The following is a 24002-nucleotide window of genomic DNA, read 5'->3' as shown; positions in this document are numbered from 1 at the left end:
TGTGTGCCAGTTATCCCTAAACTCTTAAAAACGTATTACCTTTTGTTTGACTTATTTGGAAATGAGACATTTGTACCAGTCGCATTGAGACATTTCAAATGATACCAAAATGTACAATACTCGATGATAATCATTCACATTAAACTTTAAATTTTCTTGGGTGATCAGGTGATCTGAGCATGAGAGAGAGGGGGTGAGGGATGAGGGAATTTGTCCTCTCAGGGTCTGGTCGCTCTTCAACCAGACTGTCCGGCATTTTCGAATTTCTCAATTCTTACACGCACAATGACTCAAGTGATACCAAATCCATCAGGAGGAATTACTATTCAAAATCTTATAAAAATCTCAAAAGCTTACAATGACTTCAGTCATTTCTAGAGTTATCAAGCTTTTCACTTTAGAATACTGATCCAAATTACTAGTAGTTCCTTTAAAAGGATGTAGTAACATGAGTCATTACTAGTGGGTTACCGTTACCTTATATTATAAATAATAGCCTACATTATTCATGTTAACTATTGACCTGTATAGTAGTATAGTAGTTCTCTGGTAGGTATGAAAAAAATAGTAGTTACTGATTAGCTAATAGTGAACTTCCACATTCAAGTGCGCGCTATTACTTACTAATTTGATAATCAGAGTTTCTTGTTAGTTAATAGTAGTTACTAGAATTTTAATAGTGCGTTACTCATTTGTTCCTAGTCATTCATTAATGACGGAACGTAATTCTAAAGTGTTACCGAGAGGTTGTTATAGCTTAACTAACTAGTAATGTTGTAGTAGCTACTTGAGACTGGTCTCAAGAGCATTTATTGAAGGTGTTGGTCTTGTCTCAGTCTTGTGATTTTATTTCAAGACCGGTCAAGACCACAGCATGCAGGGATATCATTAAATTGCCAGCACATTGTCTTATTTGTTAACATCATCAATGTGACTGAATGTAAAACTTCCTGCTTCAAATGCAAACAATAACTTGTTTATAATTTGATTTATTTTGTTTCTGTTGCCGGGTCAGTAATCAACAAGGGATTGTGTCAAAAATGTCCAATTTTAAAATGACCAAAATGAATCAAATTCAAGATAATGCTTGCAAAAAAGCATATGATATAATTAAGCAATATCCCAAGAGCAAGAGAGCTGTTTTTATGAAATATGAGCATGACAACAGTTTGGTCTTGACTGTTTGTTGTGCTGTTCACACGCCTATTGTTGTTGAGGAAATTAATATTTATGTCAAGCTGGGAAGGTTTCATAAGAAGAATTCAAATTCATATTTTTGCTGTATCTGACTAAAAAATATTTTTACAGAAAGGTTGAACCATGTTCTCAGGATAAAGGTATTAAATTTCAGGTCGGAAATCAACAAATATTAATTACAATATTTACACTTTTTTTGTAGCCAAAACTTTAAAGTATGTGCCTACAAAAAAAACTGACAAAAGATAAACCTCCTGAGAAATATTCACTGAAGGAAGTGTGAAAAGTCTCCTCAACAATGGTGATCTTCACACAAGTTTGAAATTCATTTTTTTCCAGCTTATTCATGTTTACATTTTTACTGTGTTTTCTTTAAAATGGAGATCACATTCCGTGTGTCAACCAAGTCATGATGGTTCTACAGACTGTAAAGTTCATTAAGTTAAGCCTTCCTTTAGCCTAGATTCTAATAGGAAAAAGGCATAAACGTTCATAAAGTACATTATATTGTATATCACCTATGTTTTTCAATTCTAAAGCTGATTGTAATTATAAACAGCCAAGATTAGGATCCACAAAGCACACTATTGTTAAAATTAGAGATTTGGCTTAGAAAGTTCCAGAAGTTTCGACAATAGGACAAAAGACTGAAAAAAACACTTCATGCTGCCCCTTTTCTGTGAGAATAAGTCACAATGCATTGTCTCCACCCACAAGTTGAGGTAAAATGATCAGTATAGCTTTGAGCAGGACAGATTAGCATCATATGAAACCAGATTCAACCCCCAGGAGAGAGGTTGTCATGTACAAACAAACAAAACCTACAGAAAGTGAACTAATGTATCTGGCTGATTTATAATGAATTACAGTCCAAGGCACTGATTATAGTTTAAATCCTTATAAGAAAACTATTTTCACAGAAATCAAGCAAAAAAAGTGATCATTACAATTTCTTTTTTTTTTTTTTTTTACTTTAAGAAAACATTTATAGAACGAGCACATATACAGTACATTTCAGAATGGTAATGGTAAACATACACTTAAAAAATGCAAAAAAAAACCCTGCCAATGAAAACCTGCTTGTCATTAACTGATGCAAACATAGCTAATGTTGCCATACCAGAAGCTTATCTTTAAGCTTTGTGACTTTTTACATACTTGTGATTGAACACCTCCAGATATCTTTCTTTAATAAAAAGCACACTGTGGTATTCAAATTAATAAGAACATGAGAAAGCTTCACTACTGTATAGTGTAAAAATACTGGGTTTTTTTTTTGTTTTTTGTTTTTAAATAGCAGACAGGCACAATACTGACAGAAATATCGGTAACACTTTACAATAAGGTTCATTATTTAACATTAGTTAATGTATTAACTAACGATGACGTCGATGAGAAATACATTTGTTACAGTATCTATTAATCTTTGTTAACGTTAGTTGATCAAAAATACAGCTGTTCATTGTTTGTTCATGTTAGTTCACAGTCCATTAACTAAGGGTTAACAAATACAACCTTGGATCTTAATAATATATTAGTAAATATTAAAATGAATATTAACTAAGACTAATAAATGCTGTAGAAGTATTGTTCATTCTTAGTTCATGTTAACTAAGGTAGTTAATTAATGTTAACTGAGGAACCTTATTGTAAAGTGTTACCGAAATATCAAATAAACACTTATACTGTATGTTTACACATATTATTTGTCAAAGGCAAAAAATAAAATAATTGGCAAATACTAAATTACACAAAGAGCTAGACTTCAAATACTGGCGCAGTGGTGAAAAATCATGTTGAGCATTTCCAAACAAGTTTGATCATAGTGTTATACACAGTTCATCTTCAGTATCAACAATCTGAATGAAAGAACTGTGAGAACAGAGCAGCAGCATTCACAAATTCCATCTCTGACACAAGATATGAGATCAAAGAAATTTGATATATTTATCTTATGAGGGACTAACCCTACATTTTACACAATCGGAATCCATCGACTCTGCCTTTAAAAGTGTGTATTTTCAACACTGTCAGCAAAACATTTAAAAAATATAGAATACTTTTAAATCTGAGAAATCAGTTGCAGTCTGTGTGACCAGCATCATGTTTTCTGTGGTTTCTGTGTTATTAGTAGACAATTTTCCAGTGTGTCGGTTGCTCACATTCGTTCTCATCGTCACCACAGAATCGGTTATAGGTGGTTTTAGGATCGAAACCTAGGATTTCTCTCTCCTCATGTATTCTGAAAGAGAAGGTTGAAACCGATGTCCCAGTGAAAAACCTGACAAGAAAGACAACAGATGTGAGTGGGTGATACATTGTTGTTTTACAAAAGATATGTTGATAGGCTGGTTGTCATATCAAACAATGAGCATTTTTTCGAGTGAAGCAAGTGCTTGAGGTGTCTGAAAGTATTGTGGTGCAAGCCATTACGTCATAGGTCACGCTTTCGGTGTTTAATGGAAGGAATCTTTCAGAGTCACACCCAATTCAATGAAACAGCAAATTATCTAATTTGTAATGATCCTTCATCCAAAATAAACTTTTAAAATTAAGCTGATATAAAAATATAAACTTGAAATAGTTTGCCAAGAGAAAAACAACATTTTGTGATTACATTATACTCAGTTCTCAAGTTTAAATTGAAACAAAATTGTAGGATTTTCTTTAATACTGACACTCCATCAACTAAATCCTCTAGGGACAGATTTAAAATGAAGCTAGACAAAGAAAAGTTATAGTCAAATAAAGAGATAAAAGAAATCTTAACTGGCTTGAAAAGCAACTAACTAGAGTAGATGACCTTTGAACAGTTGAAAAAGCAGGTTTTGTACACCTACAGCATAAAAAAAAAAAAAATGCAGTGTCATTCCATCACTTCTTTGTTGCGACAGAAAGAAAGAAAAAAAATCACAACAGAAGGTGTGGTTCAATTAAATACCTTGCATGGGCACAGATCCACTGGTCTATGATGGCCACCCCTCCATCTTTCAGGAGCTCAAGGTCCTCCCAGGTGGGCTCGTAGCGAACCATCTCAGGAAGCATCCTTTTCAGTTTAGCCAGCTCTAAAAGAAGAAAAGGTCTGATGTCACATACGAATATATGTGTGTGTGTGTGTGTGTGTGTGTGTCTTATGCTCACCAAGACTGCATTTAGTTAATAAAAAATTAAGTAAAAATGGTAATATTGTGAAATTTATGACAATTTAAAATAACGTTGCGTAATTTAAAACAAATTTAAAACTGTAATTTTTTTTCTGTGATTTTTCAGAATCATTACTCCAGTCTTCAGTGTCACATGATCCTTCAGAAATCATTCTAATATGCTAATTTGCTGCTCAAGAAGCATTTCTTATTATAAATGTTGAAAACAGTTGTGCTATTTTATTATACTTTTTTGTATCATTCTTTGACAAATATAAAGTTCAAAAGCATTTGTTTAAATGTTATTAAAATGTCTTTACTGTTATTTTTGATCTATTTAATGTGTCCTTGCTTTTTTTTTTTTAAATACTGACCCCAAACTTTTAAACAGTATGAAGAGAAGTACAGAGCCCTTAAAAGGACATGAAGGAAGAAATATGAGATGGAGGAAAAAATATATTTCAATGCTTTTGCATTCACTCGCAAAAGTTTTGCTTTCCCCGAGAAACTTTGCGTTCCTTCGCAAAACTTTTGTGTTCTTTGCCAGCAAACGCAAAGTTTCTCTTGAGAATGCAAAAGCATCGACAACAAATATCATTTTTCCTCCCATCTCATATTTTTTGCCTTCACCATGTCCCTTTAAGGGCTCCTTATAGAGAAGATTATAAGTGAATACATCCAATGTTGGTCTTTTCCTCATACAAAGCTATCAAATGGCTTCAGAAGACATGTAATATAATGGCGCACAAGTCATATTAAAGGTAGGGCAGGCAAATTTTTTTTCAACACTTTTTGTTATTCTGGTTTAAACTCTCTTCACATCCTGATAGCAATCAGTAATAGAAATATAAAACATTTTTTTACATATATCGTCTGAGGACCAACCATTTTTCTTTCAAAATGCATTCAGTCCAAATGCAATGATACGATGTCTTACCTGCCTTTTTGAAACTGTACAGACATTTATGAACATACTTTAAAATCGTATATTTTGCTGAACAGACATAAATATCAGCACAAGGTTTTGGAATGACACAAAGTTGAGTAAATAATAACAAATATCTGAATTTGTGAGTAAATATTCCTTAAAATACCACAATGTTGTGTATGTTGCTGTTTGGCGGGAAGTATGGCCTCTACCTCTATTCAGTAAAAGTTTTGAACAAAGAAAAAAGAAAGAAAGAAAGCATGTCTGACCGTAAGCTTAAATACTTGGTACATTATTGATGTTTTACTTTTTCTTTTTTTTATCTGTACCTTCTTCGTCTGCATCGGTGGCAACAAAGACTTGCTGAAGTTTGTGCTTCTTCATGAGGCTCTGGATCTTCTTTACTGCACCATTAAGGCTAGGCACATCTTCTCTGTGACCCCAGATGAAGTCCTTCCTACGTAAGTGGACTCCCAGGTAAGGACCTCCCTTAGCACTGCCCAACCTGTTCTGGGCCAAAGAGTTTATAAAAGTTCACGAAACAAATATGCCTGCTATCATAATGAAATGAGCGTGGGTGTAAAGCACATTGCAAACATTCTAAAACCGCATTGTCATGACATGTTGAGCTCAAGTCCTTCATCTTGTTGCATAAATATCAGTTTGATTCTATCAATCATGCAGACAGCAGTGACACCAGCACTTCTTTTAGCTGAACAATGAGAAGGGAGCATTACTGTAAGTAAAACATACTTTCATTTGGGTCCAGTCCTCGTTGTATGGTGTCTGGTCCTGTTTATCTGTGGAGTTGAGATACTTGGCCCTAAACTCATCCCCTATGATACGCAAGTGTTTGGCAAACACCATGCTTCGCCGTGTCTGTTGAGCAATATAATCAAATGTTTGGTTTAATTTCAAGCTATCAGGTGAAAAACGTTTCAAAAATCTTAATTACTACTATATTTTAGCTAAATTATTTCTAAAAGATGAAAATATTTGTTGATGAACTTACATCCCAGTAGTCCTTCCCAGCATAGTGATCATGCAGGACAGTCTCAGCTCTGTCCAGCATTACTGACCTGTGGTTGAATGACAACAAATGAACAACACCCCCATTTGCATTTAAAAGCTATTTTATTGCAAACCTAATTAAAAAGTGACTTACGTGGCTGATAAGTTGTTTTGTAGGAAAGGGGCCAAGATAGAGGCGTGTCCCTGAGCAGATAAACAGGTGACATTTAATGCTCTGGTCTCCTCATAACCCCAAAACCAACCTCTGGATAAAGAGAAACAGTATTTCATTAAATAAATAGTTTGAACATGAAAATTCTGGCATCATTACTTTGTTCCAATCCTATGGATTTCTTTCTTCTGTGGAACACAAAAGAAGAACCAGTGTTGTTTTGTTTGGTCTTATCTTGTCTAGACAAAACAGTTAAAAATATATTCTTTCACATTCAACAGAACAAAGAAAATCCTACACTGGAACAGGGTGAGTAAATGATGACACAAACTATTCCTTTTATTTCAGTTTGTTCCTCACATAAAGGCATCGTATGGCTTCAGAAGCCTTGGAATATAGTACACAAGTTGTATGGACATACTTTGCAATTCAAAAGAATTAATGTTTTTATAAAATGTATACTTTTATTCAGAAATGATGCATTCAATTTGTCAAAAGTGACAGTAAAGACTTTAATAATGTTACAAAGCTTTAAAAAGCTTTCTATTTCAAATAAGTGCTGTTCTTTTGAACTTTCTATTCATTAAAGAATCCTGAAAAACATCATCATGGTGTCACGGTCCTGGTTGCAGCGGAGAGGAAACTGTATTAATAACACACTCAAACTAACAGAAATACTCAAGATTTTCAGAATACAACAACAAGGAACAGAACAACCAGGAATTAGCCAAAGGTACACATAACGACACAGACAAATGAACATGACTCAACACTGGGCTTAAGTACACCACAAACAAGTAAGGGTAAATTAACTGTACCATGATGGTAGTTGAACAAACTCAGGGTTGCAGGATTAGTTTTGAGTTGACAAAACCAAACCAATCCAACCAGGCTTTGTTGATACCATGATGCTGATCATCAACTTTCTCTGTCAAATCAGGCTTTGATCCTGAGTTTAGGAGTTTAGGTGTGACATCAGTAGCGAACAGCCAATCACATGCTGAGAGAATTTCAAACTTTTGAAATGTCATGCCAAATATTGGCTCATTTTGGATTTCAAAAAAGTTGGGACAGGTAGCAATAAGAGGCCGGAAAAGTTAAATGTACATATAAGGAACAGCTGGAGGACCAATTTGCAACTTATTAGGTCAATTGGCAACATGATTGGGTATAAAAAGAGCCTCTCAGAGTGGCAGTGTCTCTCAGAAGTCAAGATGGGCAGAGGATCACCAATTCCCCCAATGCTGTGGCGAAAAATAGTGAAGCAATATCAGAAAGGAGTTTCTCAGAGAAAAATTGCAAAGAGTTTTAAGTTATCATCATCATCTACAGTGCATAATATCATCCAAAGATTCAGAGAATCTGGAACAATCTCTGTGCGTAAGGGTCAAGGCCGGAAAACCATACTGGATGCCCGTGATCTTCGGGCCCTTAGACGGCACTGCATCACATACAGGAATGCTACTGTAATGGAAATCACAACGTGGGCTCAGGAATACTTCCAGAAAACATTGTCGGTGAACACAATCCACCGTGCCATTCGCCGTTGCCAGCTAAAACTCTATAGGTCAAAAAAGAAGCCATATCTAAACAGGATCTAGAAGCGCAGGCATTTTCTCTGGGCCAAGGCTCATTAAAAATGGACTGTGGCAAAGTGGAAAACTGTTCTGTGGTCAGACGAATCAAAATTTGAAGTTCTTTTTGGAAAACTGGGACGCCATGTCATCCAGACTAAAGAGGACAAGGACAACCCAAGTTGTTATCAGCGCTCAGTTCAGAAGCCTGCATCTCTGATGGTATGGGGTTGGATGAGTGCGTGTGGCATGGGCAGCTTACACATCTGGAAAGGCACCATCAATGCTGAAAGGTATATCCAAGTTCTAGAACAACATATGCTCCCATCCAGACGTCGTCTCTTTCAGGGAAGACCTTGCATTTTCCAACATAACAATGCCAGACCATATACTGCATCAATTACAATATCATGGCTGCGTAGAAGGATCCGGGTACTGAAATGGCCAGCCTGCAGTCCAGATCTTTCACCCACAGAAAACATTTGGTGCATCATAAAGAGGAAGATGCAACAAAGCAGAGCTAAGACAGTTAAGCAACTAGAAGCCTGTATTAGACAAGAATGGGACAACATTCCTATTCCTAAACTTGAGCAACTTGTCTCCTCAGTCCCCAGACGTTTGCAGACTGTTATAAAAAGAAGAGGGGATGCCACACAGTGGTAAACATGGCCTTGTCCCAACTTTTTTGAGATGTGTTGATGCCATGAAATTTAAAATCAACTTATTTTTCCCTTAAAATTATACATTTTCTCAGTTTAAACATTTGATATGTCATCTATGTTGTATTTTGAATAAAATATTGAAATTTGAAACTTCCACATCATTGCATTCTGTTTTTATTCACAATTTGTACAGTGTCCCAACTTTTTCTGATTTGGGGTTGTAGCTTCCATCTATTGATTCTAGAGCGTATTTATATTACCTTTATATATTTATTCATTTAAACTCTGCGTAATGATAATTGATCGATGTGATCGATTACGGGTATAATAATTACATAAAATATCTAAATCATACAAATTCATTATTCTAAATAAGCATTACTAAAAGCCAGACGATTTTGTCTTTAAAGATCATCTGCTATGTAGTGACCTTTACTTTAACCTTTATCGCATCAGACATGTGTCACTTTGCTCACAGATGAGTTTTTCGGTTTGCAACCTCTCACCTGGAACATAACCTGACCCGTACCAGGTTAGCCATGGAGCGTTAGTTACTATGGCGATGAACACAGCTAAAAGCCAAACCACTTTCATGGTGCCTAAAACCCAGGGTTGGTGCAAGCTAAACTGAAATATACCTGGCTAGCCACCTAAACCGGCTTCATGGTACTCAATTAACTTAATCAGTAACCAAGAATACAAACAGACAGGGGACGAGGAAGACTGAACTAATGAAAACATTAGAAGACTAAATAGGAAACACAGACATGAACAGAGCTGGAAAAGAGATTGAAAATATACTCTTAAACATGAACAAATAAACTCAAAACATGACACATGTTAAAATAGAAAATAGATACTTAAAATGTTATAAATATTTCACAATATTACTGTTTTTACTGTCTTTTGATCAAATAAATGCAGCTTTGGTCACCATACATTAAAAAAGCATCCCGACCCCAAGGATTTGAATGGTACCATATGCTAGCTTAACAGATATGGTGAAATGTTACAGTATATGGAAAAGAGCTGCATCAAAATGTCTTCTTTTGTGTTCCTCAGAAGAAAAAAAAACATCTGTGGAAAAATGACATGAGTGGGAATGACATGAGGGGCCCTATTTTAACGATCTGAAACGCAAGTGTCAAAGCGCAAAGCGCAAGTAACTTTGTGGGTATTTTCCCGGCGGGATAAATGACTCTTGCGCCCGACGCAAATCTAAAAGGGGTTGGTCTGAAGTAGCTTCATTATTCATAGGTGTGGTTTGGGCGTAACGTGAAATAAACCAATCAGAGCGACATCTCACATTCCCTTTAAGAGCAGGCGCGCTTTTTCTAAGCGGATTCCTATTATAACGGCGGATTTGCCAGGCGCGCGCCAGGAGCGGTTCACAGCCGAGGAGACCGACGTCCTCGTCACGGCCGTAAAACACAGAGAAGTGACGTTGGGGATGGAGAAACAAACACACCCAAATTAGCTTCGGTTAAACAGGCGTATGATCATTTGGGCGTATGATTAAATGTGTAAGCTAGATTTATGCCTATTTTATTTTCACATCTTCATGGACACAACAATGATTTCCCTCGTGTATTAATATGAATAAATGAATGAAATATTTATTTCGAACAATTAAAAAATAAATTAAACCAAAGACAGCAACACATTAAATATCCATCAAGAAAAATAAAACAAAATCAAGAAAAACAAAACCTTTTTTTTTTTTTTTTTTGCATAATAATCACACTGTTCGAAAAGGGATACGTAGAAGCCCTAGGCTTATCAAGACCTACAAGACCTAATATTTTTCCTAGTAATAATGTATGATTTGCAAAAATGAAAACGGCTGCTTCTGTGTAGATGAGAGCATCAAATTGCAATGCGCGTTGTGCACACGCTACATTGATTATGGCCAAGCATGCGCCCTTAAAATAGCATGAATAACATGCGCAACGCGCCACTGACTTTAGACTAGGTTTTTCCTGGTCACTGGCGGAATTGTTTTCTAAACCTGCAAAATAGCATGAGGGAACGTTTGCGCCGAAACACGCCTCCTCTTTGCGCTGAACCGCCCCGGGGAGCGCAAGTGTATTTGCTAGTTAACCGACGTGCATCTGTGGAGGGAAAAGTCCGCTTTGCGCGGGTGCAAAATAGGAATGATACATGCGTCAGTGTACAAAGTCAATTGCGCTGGGTGCAAGATAGGGCCCGAGGAGTCTAAAAACACCCTATATTTTATTATTATTTATAAATGTATAATATATTATATTTATTCCATGGTCTGTCTGAATAATCGATTCTGATTTGCTGGAAGGTGTACAATAACCGTTTAATGCACAGGTAATTCCAAGTCAGTTGAATCACCGTTTTACAAGTGCATTAAACGATTTGAATGCACTTCGCTTCGAGTCGGGCAGATCTCTGCCTCCCCGTCGTGCGTTAAAATGTGGTACCTGTAATAGTTCTGTTTGTCTTTTGAGTACATCAGTCTTTCAATGCATGGTCGTTCATCCACCTTCTCCTCCCATTTCCCATCTGTCCAGCCCTCTGCATAGCTCTGCAGCACAAGGATCTGGTCAATAAAGGGACCCCCAGACTCTGAGACCAATCATAAAGACACAGAATGTAGGAATCATAATTGAGTCTGTTTAATTGTTTATAAATGCAATGTTCCTATTTAAATAAAATATGACTAACTAGACAGTCACGCAAGACTGTCACCTTGTGGAATTGCTAAATATTTTAAATCCTTGCGCTGTGTTGTAAATCCTGTAACACCTTTGGTGTTCCCAGTCAAAAATGACTGGCCTTTTGTGAATTGCTTGTTATGCTATATTATCACCAAATATTGGATTCCATCTTTTTGTTAACTTGTTTTTTTTTTTTTTTTCAATAAGGATAGGCTTTGTATTTCTTTTTGGAACTGATTGATCATATTGATCTAAGCTTCTGCACCTTTGAGTGAGTATTTGAGAATAATTTTGACAATATTCCACAAAATATGGAAAGAAATGTGCACTGTTTATCACACTAGTGTGCTTTCATGTTTAAACAGGAAATTTGTTTTAATGTGCTTTTATTTTGCTTCACACTTGTGGTGTTTGTGGTCAAAAATTACCGGCCTACAATTTTTTTTAAATAAATCTCTTGTTATGCTAGGCCTATATTATCACCAAATATTGGATTCAATCTTTTAGTCAACTTGTTTTCTTTCAATAAGGACAGGTTTTGTATTTATTTTAAATGATCATAGGCCTCATTGATCTGAGGATACAATTCATCTCTGTGAAAAAGAAAGACTGTAATTACTCAAAATAGTCTGTGTACATGAACGTGTGTGTGTGTGCGCAGTAGCGCGAGTGTGCATGTATCCACGCATGCACAGGTCCAAGGCCTTTATCTTTTCAAGCACACATGTACATATGTGAACATGTACATGATGAACGCCTTATTTTCTATCTCCCCCTTTCATTTTCAATGGATGCATATAAGCTCAGATCAAAGAGACCTACAATCAGTCAGTTTCAAAAAATAAATACAAAACCTGTCCTAATCGAAAGAAATCAAGTAGACAAAAAGACTGAATCAAATATTTGGTGATAATATAGCATAACGAGAGATTTATAAGCTATTTTTTGCAGGCGGTCATTTTTGACCGTGTGACTGTTCCATTTTGTACAAAATAAAAGCATTTCAAAACAAACTTCCTGGTTAAGCATTAAAGCACACTAGTGCAATTAACAGTGCACATTTTTGCACATTTTTTGTATCAAGGTGGGAGTAAAGTACAAATATTATCCCAAAAATGTTTGGGAAGTAGCCTAGTTATACCCTGTGTGAGTTAAGTCAGGAAGTTTTAGTCCAATGCGATAACATTAACTACAATTTAAGAAAATCCTCTCTGGGTCAAAATGACCCGAACACAACACACGGGTTAAGCATGTTTCTCCCACATTCCCCCTGTTTGAACAAATGAATGGTAAACAAAAACAGCCCAGCTCACCAGCAATAAATTCCTCATACTCGATGACCGGGATCTTCGCCTGCAGGCTCGTCACGCTGAAGAATTCTCCCCAGGGGATGCGAACCTGATGTATATCAGGGCTCTGCCAGTGATACAGACGACCCCATGGAGGCAACACTAGCACCCAGTCGCCCTCTTTCCTCAATGTCTTCAGCAAAGAGGCCATGCGAATGTACACATCCCGGCGGAGATTGAAACCCTCAGGTGGATTCACATCATACAGGAGGTATCTGAGCATTACATAAAAACAGGGTCATTCCTACAGTGCAGTACAGTTTCAGGTTCCCAACTTATGTGTCTTAATGTGTTGGTTAAAATGTTCACATTTTTAAAGATTATTTTTCTATTATTTCTAAAAAGTTTAATTAATCAAACTTTCAATACTTTGGTTTGAGTACTTTTAGACTACAACTAAAAACTATTTGTAATATTTTTTTTCTTTTTTTGTCCTCTCTCCAATTAAAATGTTTCAAACAAGACGTTTTATTGTACAATTGTATTTTTTTCCCCGCAACTTCTATCTTTCCAACTAAATAAAGGATTTCTCAGACTCACAAAGAAGTTGATAAAATTGAATGAAGTGAACCTTCAATAAATTAGTTGGAGCATTTTTGAGGAATTTATTTTTTTATTAAATTTGGTGTGAAATATCCCATGTGATATTTCAATGTTGTCCTCTCTTCAAATTAAAATGTTTCAAACAAAACATGTTTTTATTATTGAATGTTCATTATGTTCCCCTACTTCTATATTACTGAATATCAAATCAATACCAAACTAAAAACATATATAAAATAGCAGATTTCCCAGACTCCTATCACAAAGAAGTTAATACAGTTAATATGATGTCCTTTCAAACCTGACAAAAATGATCAAAATGGTTCAAACAAAACATGTTTTTGTTGTAAAATTATCTGTAAAAAATGTTATGTGTAAAATTCAATTATATTTCTGTACTTCTATCTCATTTGGAAATCAAATCAATACCAAATTAAATGCATTTATAAAATGCTTCAATTTGACAGAAACATACTTTTCGGTTTCTCACAATATTGTTTGTTTTTATTGTAATAATGGACATTTTAGTAATATAATGATAATATATAACAATGATGGTGATATCCAATATAATATTCAATATGAAAACAATTCTGGTTTTGTGTCAATAAAGAGGTTCTTGATGGAGGTAACTGTTACACGAGACAAAAAGGAGAAGTGTTTTACTTCTTATAGCCTCATAAACATACTCATTTATTTTAAAATGACGGAGTTCAAAGGGTATTACACAACATGAACAAACCAACACATGTGAATTTAACAGCTCTGGACAGCAATGTAAAAGCAGGAAGCATCTTTTCCAGTATACGAGTCCTACCGAACATCCCGTGATGGTGCAGCTACCGGAGACAGCATCGACTGCCCGGCACGAAATGCATCGTCGTCTGAGGCCGAAGTTAAATTATAGGATAGAACAGAGAGGATTAATACTGAAAAATATCGTAAAATATGATGGAAGAGGACAGGCACAGCTGTTTTCCTCCTGTTCGCCATGTCTCTCACAGCCACGTATTTCCGGCGTCGGTACAGTTGCCTAGCAACTCAGGCTAGTGTTGGACGCTTTCCAAGACGTTTCTCCCATCACTTACTTGTACAGAGCCTGTTTATATCGGTGTTTACTCCTTTTCGTTGTTATCAAAAACCTTAATTCAAATATATAAAAAGTGAAATATAATCTCATAGATAAGACCATTAATTGACCTTTTTAAGAAAAAAGAGCATAAGATGTACAATGACAAGACGCGGGTGAAACTGTAGTTGGCAGTGTCGAAACTTTTGCTTTGACACATCGCGAGATTTCCTCGATGGTGTCGCGCCACCATGACATCATGAAGGAGGGCCAATGAGCAGTGGCGACAGGGTGAAAGCTCTCTGTGTACAGTGATCCAGAACATCAGCTGAACTGTCTGAGTTTTAGCCATGTCATTAATAATCTTAACATCAGCGCACAGGTGAGTGTTCCTGAAGTGCCACATGTTTGATGCTATCATGGATTTGTTCCGCTTATAGACTCCAGAGGTAAAATAGTGCATGCAATTTGATGTGCAGGACATCTGCAGACAGTGCAGCAACACTATACTCTTTCCCAAAAAGAATGAATAAGAAAAAGTTGTTTAGTTGTCTCTTAAGTATACAATATCTAAGTGTGTGTGTGTGTGTGTGTGTGTGTGTGTGTGTGTGTGTGTGTGTGTGTGTGTGTGTTTTGCATAACCGAGGTTTCAGGTTTAAAATAGTCTGTTACCTTTATTTTAAGAGATTAATTTTATTAACAATATAACAATTCGACGTTACAAAAAAACTGTAACACAAATATTGATTTTATCCCATACAGACTACGATCAATCTTTAGATTGCAGAGATTACAAGGACACATGGTAAGTTTGATCTCTAAGGAGGGATGACGAGTATTCATGTTAAATATTCATACAGTATGTGTATTATTCAGCTAGTCAAGAGTATGGACACACTTAATGAAATTTATGCTGCTTTTTTATTGATTTTTATGCCCACGAAAACCGTGTTTTATGCTTAAATGCTTGAAATTAGCTTGGCTGACAAATATAAATTGTGCATTGTATTTAAATAAAAAATGACATGAATGAGCTGATCTATGTGTGCAAACCTTGACTGGTAATGTACATGTTAGTGTTTATTTTTGGGAACTTCTTTCGTTAAGTATTGTTTTATTACTGTATGTCTCATTTCAGATGTCCAGTCAAGCTGGGTCTGAAGTTCTGTTTGAGAAAGTAGGGAATGCTGGTGTCATCACACTAAACAGACCCAAAGCTCTCAATGCTCTGAATCTCACCATGATCAGACACATCTACCCTCAGCTCAAGGTTAGGGGAGACTGGAAACCCTTCTCACAACATCACTAACCACCCTGTATTATTGTTATTCACCCGGTCTAACTCTGTACGATCATCTCTGTTGATTGTTGACCTGATTTGATCATTGTGTGTTTTGTAGAAATGGGACAAAGACTCCGAAACAGATATTGTGATCATTAAAGGAGCGGGGGAGAAAGCATTCTGTGCTGGAGGGGATATCAGAGGTAATTATCTAAGACAAACACGCATTTTGTTTTCTCATTCACTCTTTTATGGATCCGTGCATTGATAATGCAAGTAATGCCATTCACACTGAAATGCTGAAATGATTTTCCCAGCTGTCACAGAGGCTGGAAAAGCAGGCGATTCCCTTGCTCAAGACTTTTTCCGTGAGGAATACATTCTGAACAACACTATTGGTATGTTTTCACACTTTTGTTGCCAGTTTTTTGGTTTGATGAACAGATTTATCTATTAATCATTTATCTGAACTTTTTTAGGCACATATCAGAAACCTTATGTGGCCCTAATTGACGGAATTACAATGGGAGGAGTAAGTATTTATCTAAAGTTGTCATCTTGCTGCACAAGTACACCAGCAGATGGTGCTGTCTGTTCTGATTTAGCAGAACATGTCATCAAAGGAGTCCATAGGCAATGTGGGCCAGATGTCTTTGTGTTTACAAAATAAATAAAAAATGAATGAATGACAAAGTGTCCTGCTTTGTATAAACAATACATATAGCTGTGCCACTCTTGTGCAAAACAGTAGGACTCACTTTGCCATTGGTTCCTTGCAAAGTCTAGAACCACATACTAGCTTACGACTCCTACTATTTCTGCCATTGAAAGATATGGCAAATGTAGTAAGAGTAGTATGCAGTTCCCCAATTCAGCATTAGTGTTCTCATTTGTGAACAAATGCATGAAGAATACTAATTACAATCACAAGGATTATAATATGACTATTATATGTGTTTTTAGTGCAATTTTCAATATCTTGCAGTCATGTTTGACACTATGAGCTGCAGGAAAGCTGTGACGCACTACGAGTCATAAACCCCTCTTTTAATCCTCTTAATTTCTATCCTGCACTGTGTGTTTTATCCAGTAGGTTTCAGCAATGAGCTGCTTTTGCAAACAATCTTTGGGTTTCTTTTGAATCAGTTCTCAAGTGTCTTTTGAGTGGTAGGCTAGTCTATTGATTTAGTCTTGGATTGAGTAACACTTAATATCATTGTGTCCATGTTGCACATAAAACATGTAGGCTTAAATGTCATTAATTTAAGCAGTTAGCAATTAGAAATACATCACAACCTATTATGGATCAATGCACAAAAATTCATATAGAAATTTTAACTGAATTACAAATTATTCTGCTTATTAAAAAAAAATCAAGAGGTGCCTTGAATTTATTCTAATGAATCATCTGCTGAATATAGTGCTTAAAGGTGCTGTGTGTAATTTTTTTGACTGTACAAAAACTGCCTTATGTGCAGTTTACATGTTTGCATAAAAAATACCATATGTTTGCAGATATTTAGGAATCATGCTAAGGTCACACACTTGTTTCTCTGAAAAACAATGCTACAGTCAGTTATACTGCGTTCACCCTGTCCTAATTACTGTGGTCACGTGATTCAAGTAGGAGCTCTCAGAAAATTCCCCACTTAGAAGTTCTACGAGGACATGAATGCTTTTTACATAATTATGGAAATTATGACATGGCTTGAACACACCTTTATTCTACTTTGAAATGTGCCTTTTGTGTCGGAATGTCTGTTTTTGTTTTGGTGTATCTGATCCCGCCCACTTCCAATTTAGGGGTGGTATAATGCCCTTTTCACAAAATGTAAAATAAGTCTTGGATGTCCCCAGAGTGTCTATGTGAAGTTTTAGCTCAAAATACCCCACAGATATTTTTATATAGCATGTTCAAATTGTCAATTTTTGAGGGTGAGCAAAACGCACCGTTTTGTGTCTGTTCCTTTAAATGCAAATGAGCTGCTGCTCCCGGCACAGAGGGCGGAGCTTCAGAAGCTTGCACTCACACAGACATGCACTGAAAATGTCAAAAACTTTTAGCCTTTTATGTTCAAACCGGATTCAGATAATGATGGAGAGACTCATGAAGAAGTGACAACATGTAGAATGCAACAGGACATTTCTGAATGGTTAGTTGATGAATTTATGTAGCTTATGTGTAATTATCTTCTAGTCATTGATTAGCATATTCTGTCTTGATAATCTATAAATTGTGTTCTGGGGGTGGGGTTTATGTAAATTTTAGGGTTTGTGATGTCACTAGCCCGGGAGGAATGTCGTGTAGTCCCTACCAGCCGTTTGTTGCAGTCCTTAAAAAGCGATTTCTCTAAAAGCAAATATCTCCCTTTGCTTTGAACTTTGAGCGTTGTAACTTTGCAGATGTTGTTTATGCTCAAACAGCAACATTACACACTAACTAAAGTTAGAAAAGTGAAATCATAATCAACCACCCCTTTAATAGTATTTCAACATCCCGGTTTGGCAGGAAACGCAGCGTACTGCAGCCATGGAAGCCAGAAAATGAACTAGGTCAGAGATCGCAGATTCTACCCAACCGGCATCCATCTAAAAAGCTCTGTGACCAGAGGCATATTTAAAATTGGATAAATCAACTTGGAGTATAAGGCTTGTCACCTTCCATAGTGAAATCGCGCTCGTTCCTGTTGTGTGTCCTCAATCCTGTCGAGTCTAAGGAGGAGGGGGTGGGGGAAACAACTATCTCCAAGGCTGTGTCCAAAATCATCCCCTATACCTTTAAATAGGACACTATTTGAGGGGACAGCCATTTGTAGTGGTGTCCAAAACCATAGTGGATGTTATCGAGTGCAATTTTTCAATCACATAATGCACCGCTATAAGCGGTGTACAACTGATGTACACTCAACAGCGAGAGACTACCCATAATGCACTGTGAGGGTAATGTCGAATGAATTCCCGTGTCTGTTGCAAGTTCACTGAGTCCATGATGACCTCAGATGTCTCTAAGGTTTAAAAATGGATTTTTCCATTTACTGAGATATTTGAGAAAAATAAATGGGCAGTAGATGCAGAAATACAAATAATGTCATAATAGTGCATAAAGGGCTTTTTTTTTTTCTCTCTCTCTCCCATCTCTCCCAAAGGGATAGTTCACTCAAAAATGAAAAATGAGTATACAATGTCTAAATGACTATATTTTTCTGTGGAATACAAAAGGGGAAATTTGTAATAATTTTCAAGCAGCAAATGACTCTTAATCATTTTTAACCATTCAAAAACCTCTTTTATGTCTTTGTTTTCCTTTGTGGAGCATAACAGACATGGTAAAACTACGAGCTATATTTTTTTTATAATTTTGTTATTTTTGGATGATCTGTTTCTTTTATTTGCAGACTCCATTATATTTAATATTTGTTGCTGATTATCTACTTGGGTTGATAAAATGGTCACCATTTAAAATTTAGCCACTAACAAACATGTAAAAAGATTTTTTGGTGATCATACTTTTTGGTGATTTATTTTTGGTCAATATTGAAATCAAGATTATTTAACACGATTATTGGTGGGTGATATTATTTCGCGTTATGAATACATTTAAATATCAGTGATATTTCACAATTACCGATACACGATAATTATTAATTACAGCAAAAACTAATACTTGGTTAACTAATGTACTAAATGTCCTCAAAACAATTACATAAGACAAGTAAACCGTCGGCAATGCAATAAGAAAAAAGAAACTAATTACAAAAAATAGGCAAATAAATACAACAGAATGAAAATACAAATTAAATAAACTAAGTTTTTCAGGAACATGTACTAGTATTCCAGTAAGAAATAGCCTTCAACAACAAAAAATGTAATAAACAAATGTAAAATAAGACTGCATAGTCTTACTGTACACATTAGATATAGATTTATCTTATTAAAGCTAAGTTATTCAGTCAGGATCAGTGAGTGATTTTGTGTACGTTTACTTAAGACATAACCCACTGTGTTTACGTGAACACTCTCCAAAAAGCCATTTTGACATTTTTGTGTGCACACTTTTAGGCGCGCACTGTAGCCCATTTTTATTCATGTTTAGCTCTGACTGGGAGCGCATGCACAGATAGTTTTCTGGGGAACAGTGTAATCAGTGTTTAAATGGCGGAAAGACATCAGTAAAACAGCTGGTAAACAATATCCCACGTAGCATTACATTTACCTCAGGCAAGTCATTCATTGTCCACATCTTGTTAGTCAGCTAGAGAAATCAACTCTTTCGCTAAATAAATGCACTATATTAGCCTTTATTTTACTCAACCTGTTAGTGATGTCTTGATTTATGTTTAAAATATCTGTCATAAAAGTGACAGCAAGTGTGTGAATGATTATAAACGAATTGGAGTAAAAACATATATATATATATATATATATATATATATACACACACACATATATGCATATATACATACATACATACATATACATATATATGTACATACATACATATATATATATATATATATATATATATATATATACACACATATGTATATTTTAAGGTGTAATTGTTACTGTGTAATTATATATTTAAGTACTGAGTACTAATAAGCAACTACATGTACTTTTATATAGGGTTAGGGTAGGATTAGGGTTTGGTTGAGGGTTAGTTGCATGTAATTATGCATAATTTACTGTTATTACTATGGTAACAAGGACACTGTAAAATAAAGTGTTACCTAAATTTCTTACTGACTCCAAACCTTTGAATAGTAGTGTATACACTTTTGGATTAGATGTTACTAAAAAGTGTTTCTTACCTGTAGCTGCTTGTTAAAGCATGACATTGCTCTTTTAAGGTAACAGGAACCTTTTTCCCCTACCACTGGCATTTTTAGATTAAGCGGTTTGCCAAGTACCTGATAAAGCTGTTTGCCTTTTTTTGGGATATATGTGATGAAACGTTCCAGAGCTCTTTCATGTTAGAAAACTACCTGATTAAAGATGGTCTTTAAACATTTTTGGCAAAATTTGTGTGCCATATTTGTCTCCTAAATAGGGGGTAATGCTGTTTTTGATGGGTAATGTTTTCCATCCTGGAGTTGATTTTTAAATTTAGATGCTGTCTACATTGTCTGCAAGTTTTCTGTCAGATTTCAGCCAAACATTTTGGAGAATGGATGAGAGTTTCCACCGCTTCTATGTAATTGATTTGATGCGTCCAGCTACACATGTTTCCCGTTTGACTCAGAATACTTACAAATTTGCCAAACGATTCAGACTGCTTATTCCTACTGCTTCTTCTGCCCTGCCCTGATAGTTTGAGATGGTTGTTCTCACTTAATCATAATCAACCTAATGAGTTTGCATGTAGGGGACACGTGCTGCTCTGATCGCAACATGCTTCTCAAATCCCCCAGGAGAAGATCATTATTATTGTCTTTTAATGAGTAGCCCGTTGAGAATCCAGTCCCCAGGTGGTTTCGTAATAACTGATTTTATGATGTGTATTTTGTTAAACTAGATGAGTCCGTGTCAGTCATGTGCTGTGATCTGATGAGACACATCAGCTTAATTCATTGCAGTGATGAAGACGATAATGCTGACTCATTTGTGGATCTTCTTTATGACAGAATCAGGTCGAGTTTTGCAGTGACACTTTTGGCTAGGTCATTCTGTATAACGGCACGTTTTAAAATGTTGTGTCTTGACATTCCAGAATATTTTCTTCATAAGCCGTTTATAATTTTGTTTATGGTGATTCATCACCAGTGCTAATTAGAGGCAAAGACTTTAGATATACAAAGACAGTGAACTCATAGTACTATGAATAGGAGAAAGTGCAACACGCAATATGGTGGAATAAGTCTCACTTTCTATATTAAAGAGCTAATCGCTGATTTGTAAAGTCTTTGCGTCACTGCAGCTGCACATGCGCATTGGCGCCGTGTATATATATATATATATGAAGAGTTCAGATGCAAAAGCCTCTAAGTGCCATCTAAAATTTTCTTCTAGAATGATCATTTTTATCAAGCTCGTATATTTAAATTCAGTAATTTCACTTAAATGGCAATGAAAATGACCTATTTATTGTCATTTAAGTGAAATTACTGAACTTAAATATACAAGCTTGATAAAAATGATGGCACTTAGAGGCTTTGCATCTGAACTCTTCATATATATATATATATATATATATATATATATATATATATATATATATATACTAGTATATATACTAGTACTAGTTGTCAGTGGCCAACTAGTACGTTTCTTTTTTTCTGTGGTGATGCCGATATGCTTAATGGTTGATATTATGCTGATATACACTATCGTTCAAAGGTTTGGGGTCAGTATTAAAAAAAATATATAATTATTACTTCAGAAGGCTGTCTAGTGATTGTGAATTGATAGACTGAGAGAAAGACAGTCCAAAATCGACCTCATCGATGCGAGTGGCACAGATCCTCAAAAAACCCTGTCTCTATACAGCCGTGATTAATTCGATCTTCAAACAGATGGAACTGGATTAAATATTTTGAATGTTCCGATCCCAGTCTGACTTCTGACGTATGATGCCGCCTGAATCATAATCATACACTGTTCGTTCGTTGGCCAGAGGAGAACTGGCCCCCCCCCGAATGAGCCTGGTTTCTCCCAAGGTTTTTTTCTCCATTCTCCTGATGGAGTTTGGGTTTCTTGCCACTGTCGCCTCTGGTTTGCTTAGTTGGGGACACTTAATATGTAACAATCTATTGATCTGTAATGCAAGAGAATCAGCCGTGTGCTTGGGTTGCTGTGTTGTACCATTTGTTTCTAATCCTACGTGGTGCGGGAACAATCTGGAGTTTCAGAGCACATAGAGATACGGTGTGCCATACATCAGTGGACTGTTTGTTATTCCATTCCTGCGTCTTCTGCTTAGGCGAAACAGTCATGATGCAGGGTCTCAAACACTACTAAATCACAAAACATGTTGTTGGTGCTTCACTATAGCAACAGTGCTTAGGGAGAGGCTTAAGTTCTGACACTGTGCATATGGTGCACAACGTTCCAAATTGACTTTGTCCACTCTTTTTCCACTGCTGTTGTTTTACAGGACAAGTTCAGGAGTAGTTGCTCATTTCTGTTGTTGAAAACATGTTTTTTTTTTGGACATCTTCACAAACTTTTCCATAAAATGAAAAGATATAGTGGAAAGATAAGTTTATAGTAACTATGGGCTGTCAGTCTTTAAAAAAAAACTTTAAAAATGTATGAGGATGATTGTATTTAGACAACACAATACCAAAGCAAGTGGCATCTGCATGGTTTAAAGATTGTTTTAGTGGAATTCGGTTGCACCAAATTTGATAACCAGAAAGACAATACATTTTGTCTTCATCTTTAAAAGCCTTTTTTTTTTTTTTTTTTTTTTTTTTTTACAACCTTACAAGCTCTGTAATTTGTGCTTGAACTAATTCTTCAAAACAAACTGTGTTTTATACTTTATCTAATGCAATTAATGTCACCATGAACTGAGCTGTCCACAATTGGCCACAAACTTTTGAATGGAAGTCTCACACAAAGGTATTGGATATTTCATGCTTGCGCACAAGTCATATGGACCACATATACAGATTTGGTACGACATGAGGATGAGTAATACATTTTTATTTTTGAGTGAACTATTCTTGTATGTGAACTATATCTGGTCTGTGAACATGGTACACAATTATTGATCTGCACTGTTTTCTCTGTCTCGGCAGGGCGTGGGTCTTTCGGTTCATGGACGGTTTCGTGTGGCCACTGAGAAGACACTGTTTGCCATGCCAGAGACGGGCATCGGTAAGAGACAGCCAGTGTTCCTCTCTCTCCCTGTGGGCTGTAACTGGGTTATAATCTGAGTTCTCATTAATAATGTAAAATGGCTTTGGTTTCACAGGAATCAATAGTACTTAATCCAAAAAAATGGATGTAAAAAGTGAATGTGAAGCAGCATTTGCCAAAAAAAAAGTTTTGGCACATCTATTTAAGTAGCATTTATTTCCCCGGGGGTCACTTTTAATTACAGAAAAGTTTGGTGTTTTGTCTAGGTAGGCGTAGGCGATATGTTCCAGAAATTTTTTTTGTTATGCTGGTTGAAAGTCTCTTCACATCCTGATAGCAATCACTAAGTTAAGTGGTCTTAATGTATTTAAATGTGAATATATCGTCTGTGGAAGGCGTAGGAGCATAAAATGTTCGTCCAATCATGACCTAGGATGTCCTACAGTACCTGCCTGCCAACATAATGTATTTCCATACCACCGCGCAGACAACACACGTCATCAACGCGTTTCAAGCTATACAGAGTTAGACGTCAGTCACCGAGCACCGCAACAGCCACCTTTTACAGTTCCCTCGTGGACC

The 24002-nt window shown here is 36.0% G+C and overlaps 2 protein-coding genes across 2 annotated transcripts in view; one reads left to right on the top strand and one right to left on the bottom strand.

Moving 5' to 3' along the window:
- Positions 1-2167: 2167 nt before the first annotated feature.
- Positions 2168-14268, bottom strand: pofut2 (protein O-fucosyltransferase 2). The gene is made up of 10 exons (XM_084421013.1): positions 14084-14268; positions 12688-12938; positions 11138-11282; positions 6434-6544; positions 6281-6347; positions 6022-6147; positions 5598-5778; positions 4139-4262; positions 2878-3478; positions 2168-2530 (listed from the first exon to the last, which is right to left on the bottom strand). The coding sequence occupies exons 1-9, from the start codon at positions 14257-14259 to the stop codon at positions 3325-3327; spliced, it is 1335 nt and encodes a 444-aa protein (XP_084277139.1). The 5' UTR covers positions 14260-14268; the 3' UTR covers positions 2168-2530; positions 2878-3324.
- A 245-nt stretch (positions 14269-14513) lies between these two features.
- hibch (3-hydroxyisobutyryl-CoA hydrolase) overlaps positions 14514-24002 on the top strand; it is a 29198-nt gene continuing 19709 nt past the window's right edge. The window contains exons 1-7 of the mRNA XM_084420230.1: positions 14514-14717; positions 15098-15140; positions 15474-15605; positions 15736-15820; positions 15935-16015; positions 16097-16149; positions 23360-23438. Of these exons, the coding sequence (XP_084276356.1) occupies positions 14686-14717; positions 15098-15140; positions 15474-15605; positions 15736-15820; positions 15935-16015; positions 16097-16149; positions 23360-23438 (505 nt within the window). The 5' untranslated portion in view covers positions 14514-14685. The remainder of the gene's footprint in view (positions 14718-15097; positions 15141-15473; positions 15606-15735; positions 15821-15934; positions 16016-16096; positions 16150-23359; positions 23439-24002) is intronic.

This window comes from Rutilus rutilus (genome assembly GCF_951802725.1).
Source record: "Rutilus rutilus genome assembly, chromosome: 10".
NCBI lineage: Eukaryota > Metazoa > Chordata > Actinopteri > Cypriniformes > Leuciscidae > Rutilus > Rutilus rutilus.
This window is presented reverse-complemented; position numbering and strand designations above follow the sequence as displayed.

Bases quoted from the DNA above. Each gene is read 5' to 3' on its own strand.
- pofut2 (XM_084421013.1), bottom strand. From the start codon at position 14,259: ATGGCGAACAGGAGGAAAACAGCTGTGCCTGTCCTCTTCCATCATATT. The intron at 6,148-6,280 runs GTAAGTTCATCA...ATTGCTCAACAG, and splicing joins CTGGGAAGGACTACTGGGAT to ACACGGCGAAGCATGGTGTT. The intron at 4,263-5,597 runs GTACAGATAAAA...TTCTTCTTTTAG, and splicing joins CACCGATGCAGACGAAGAAG to AGCTGGCTAAACTGAAAAGG.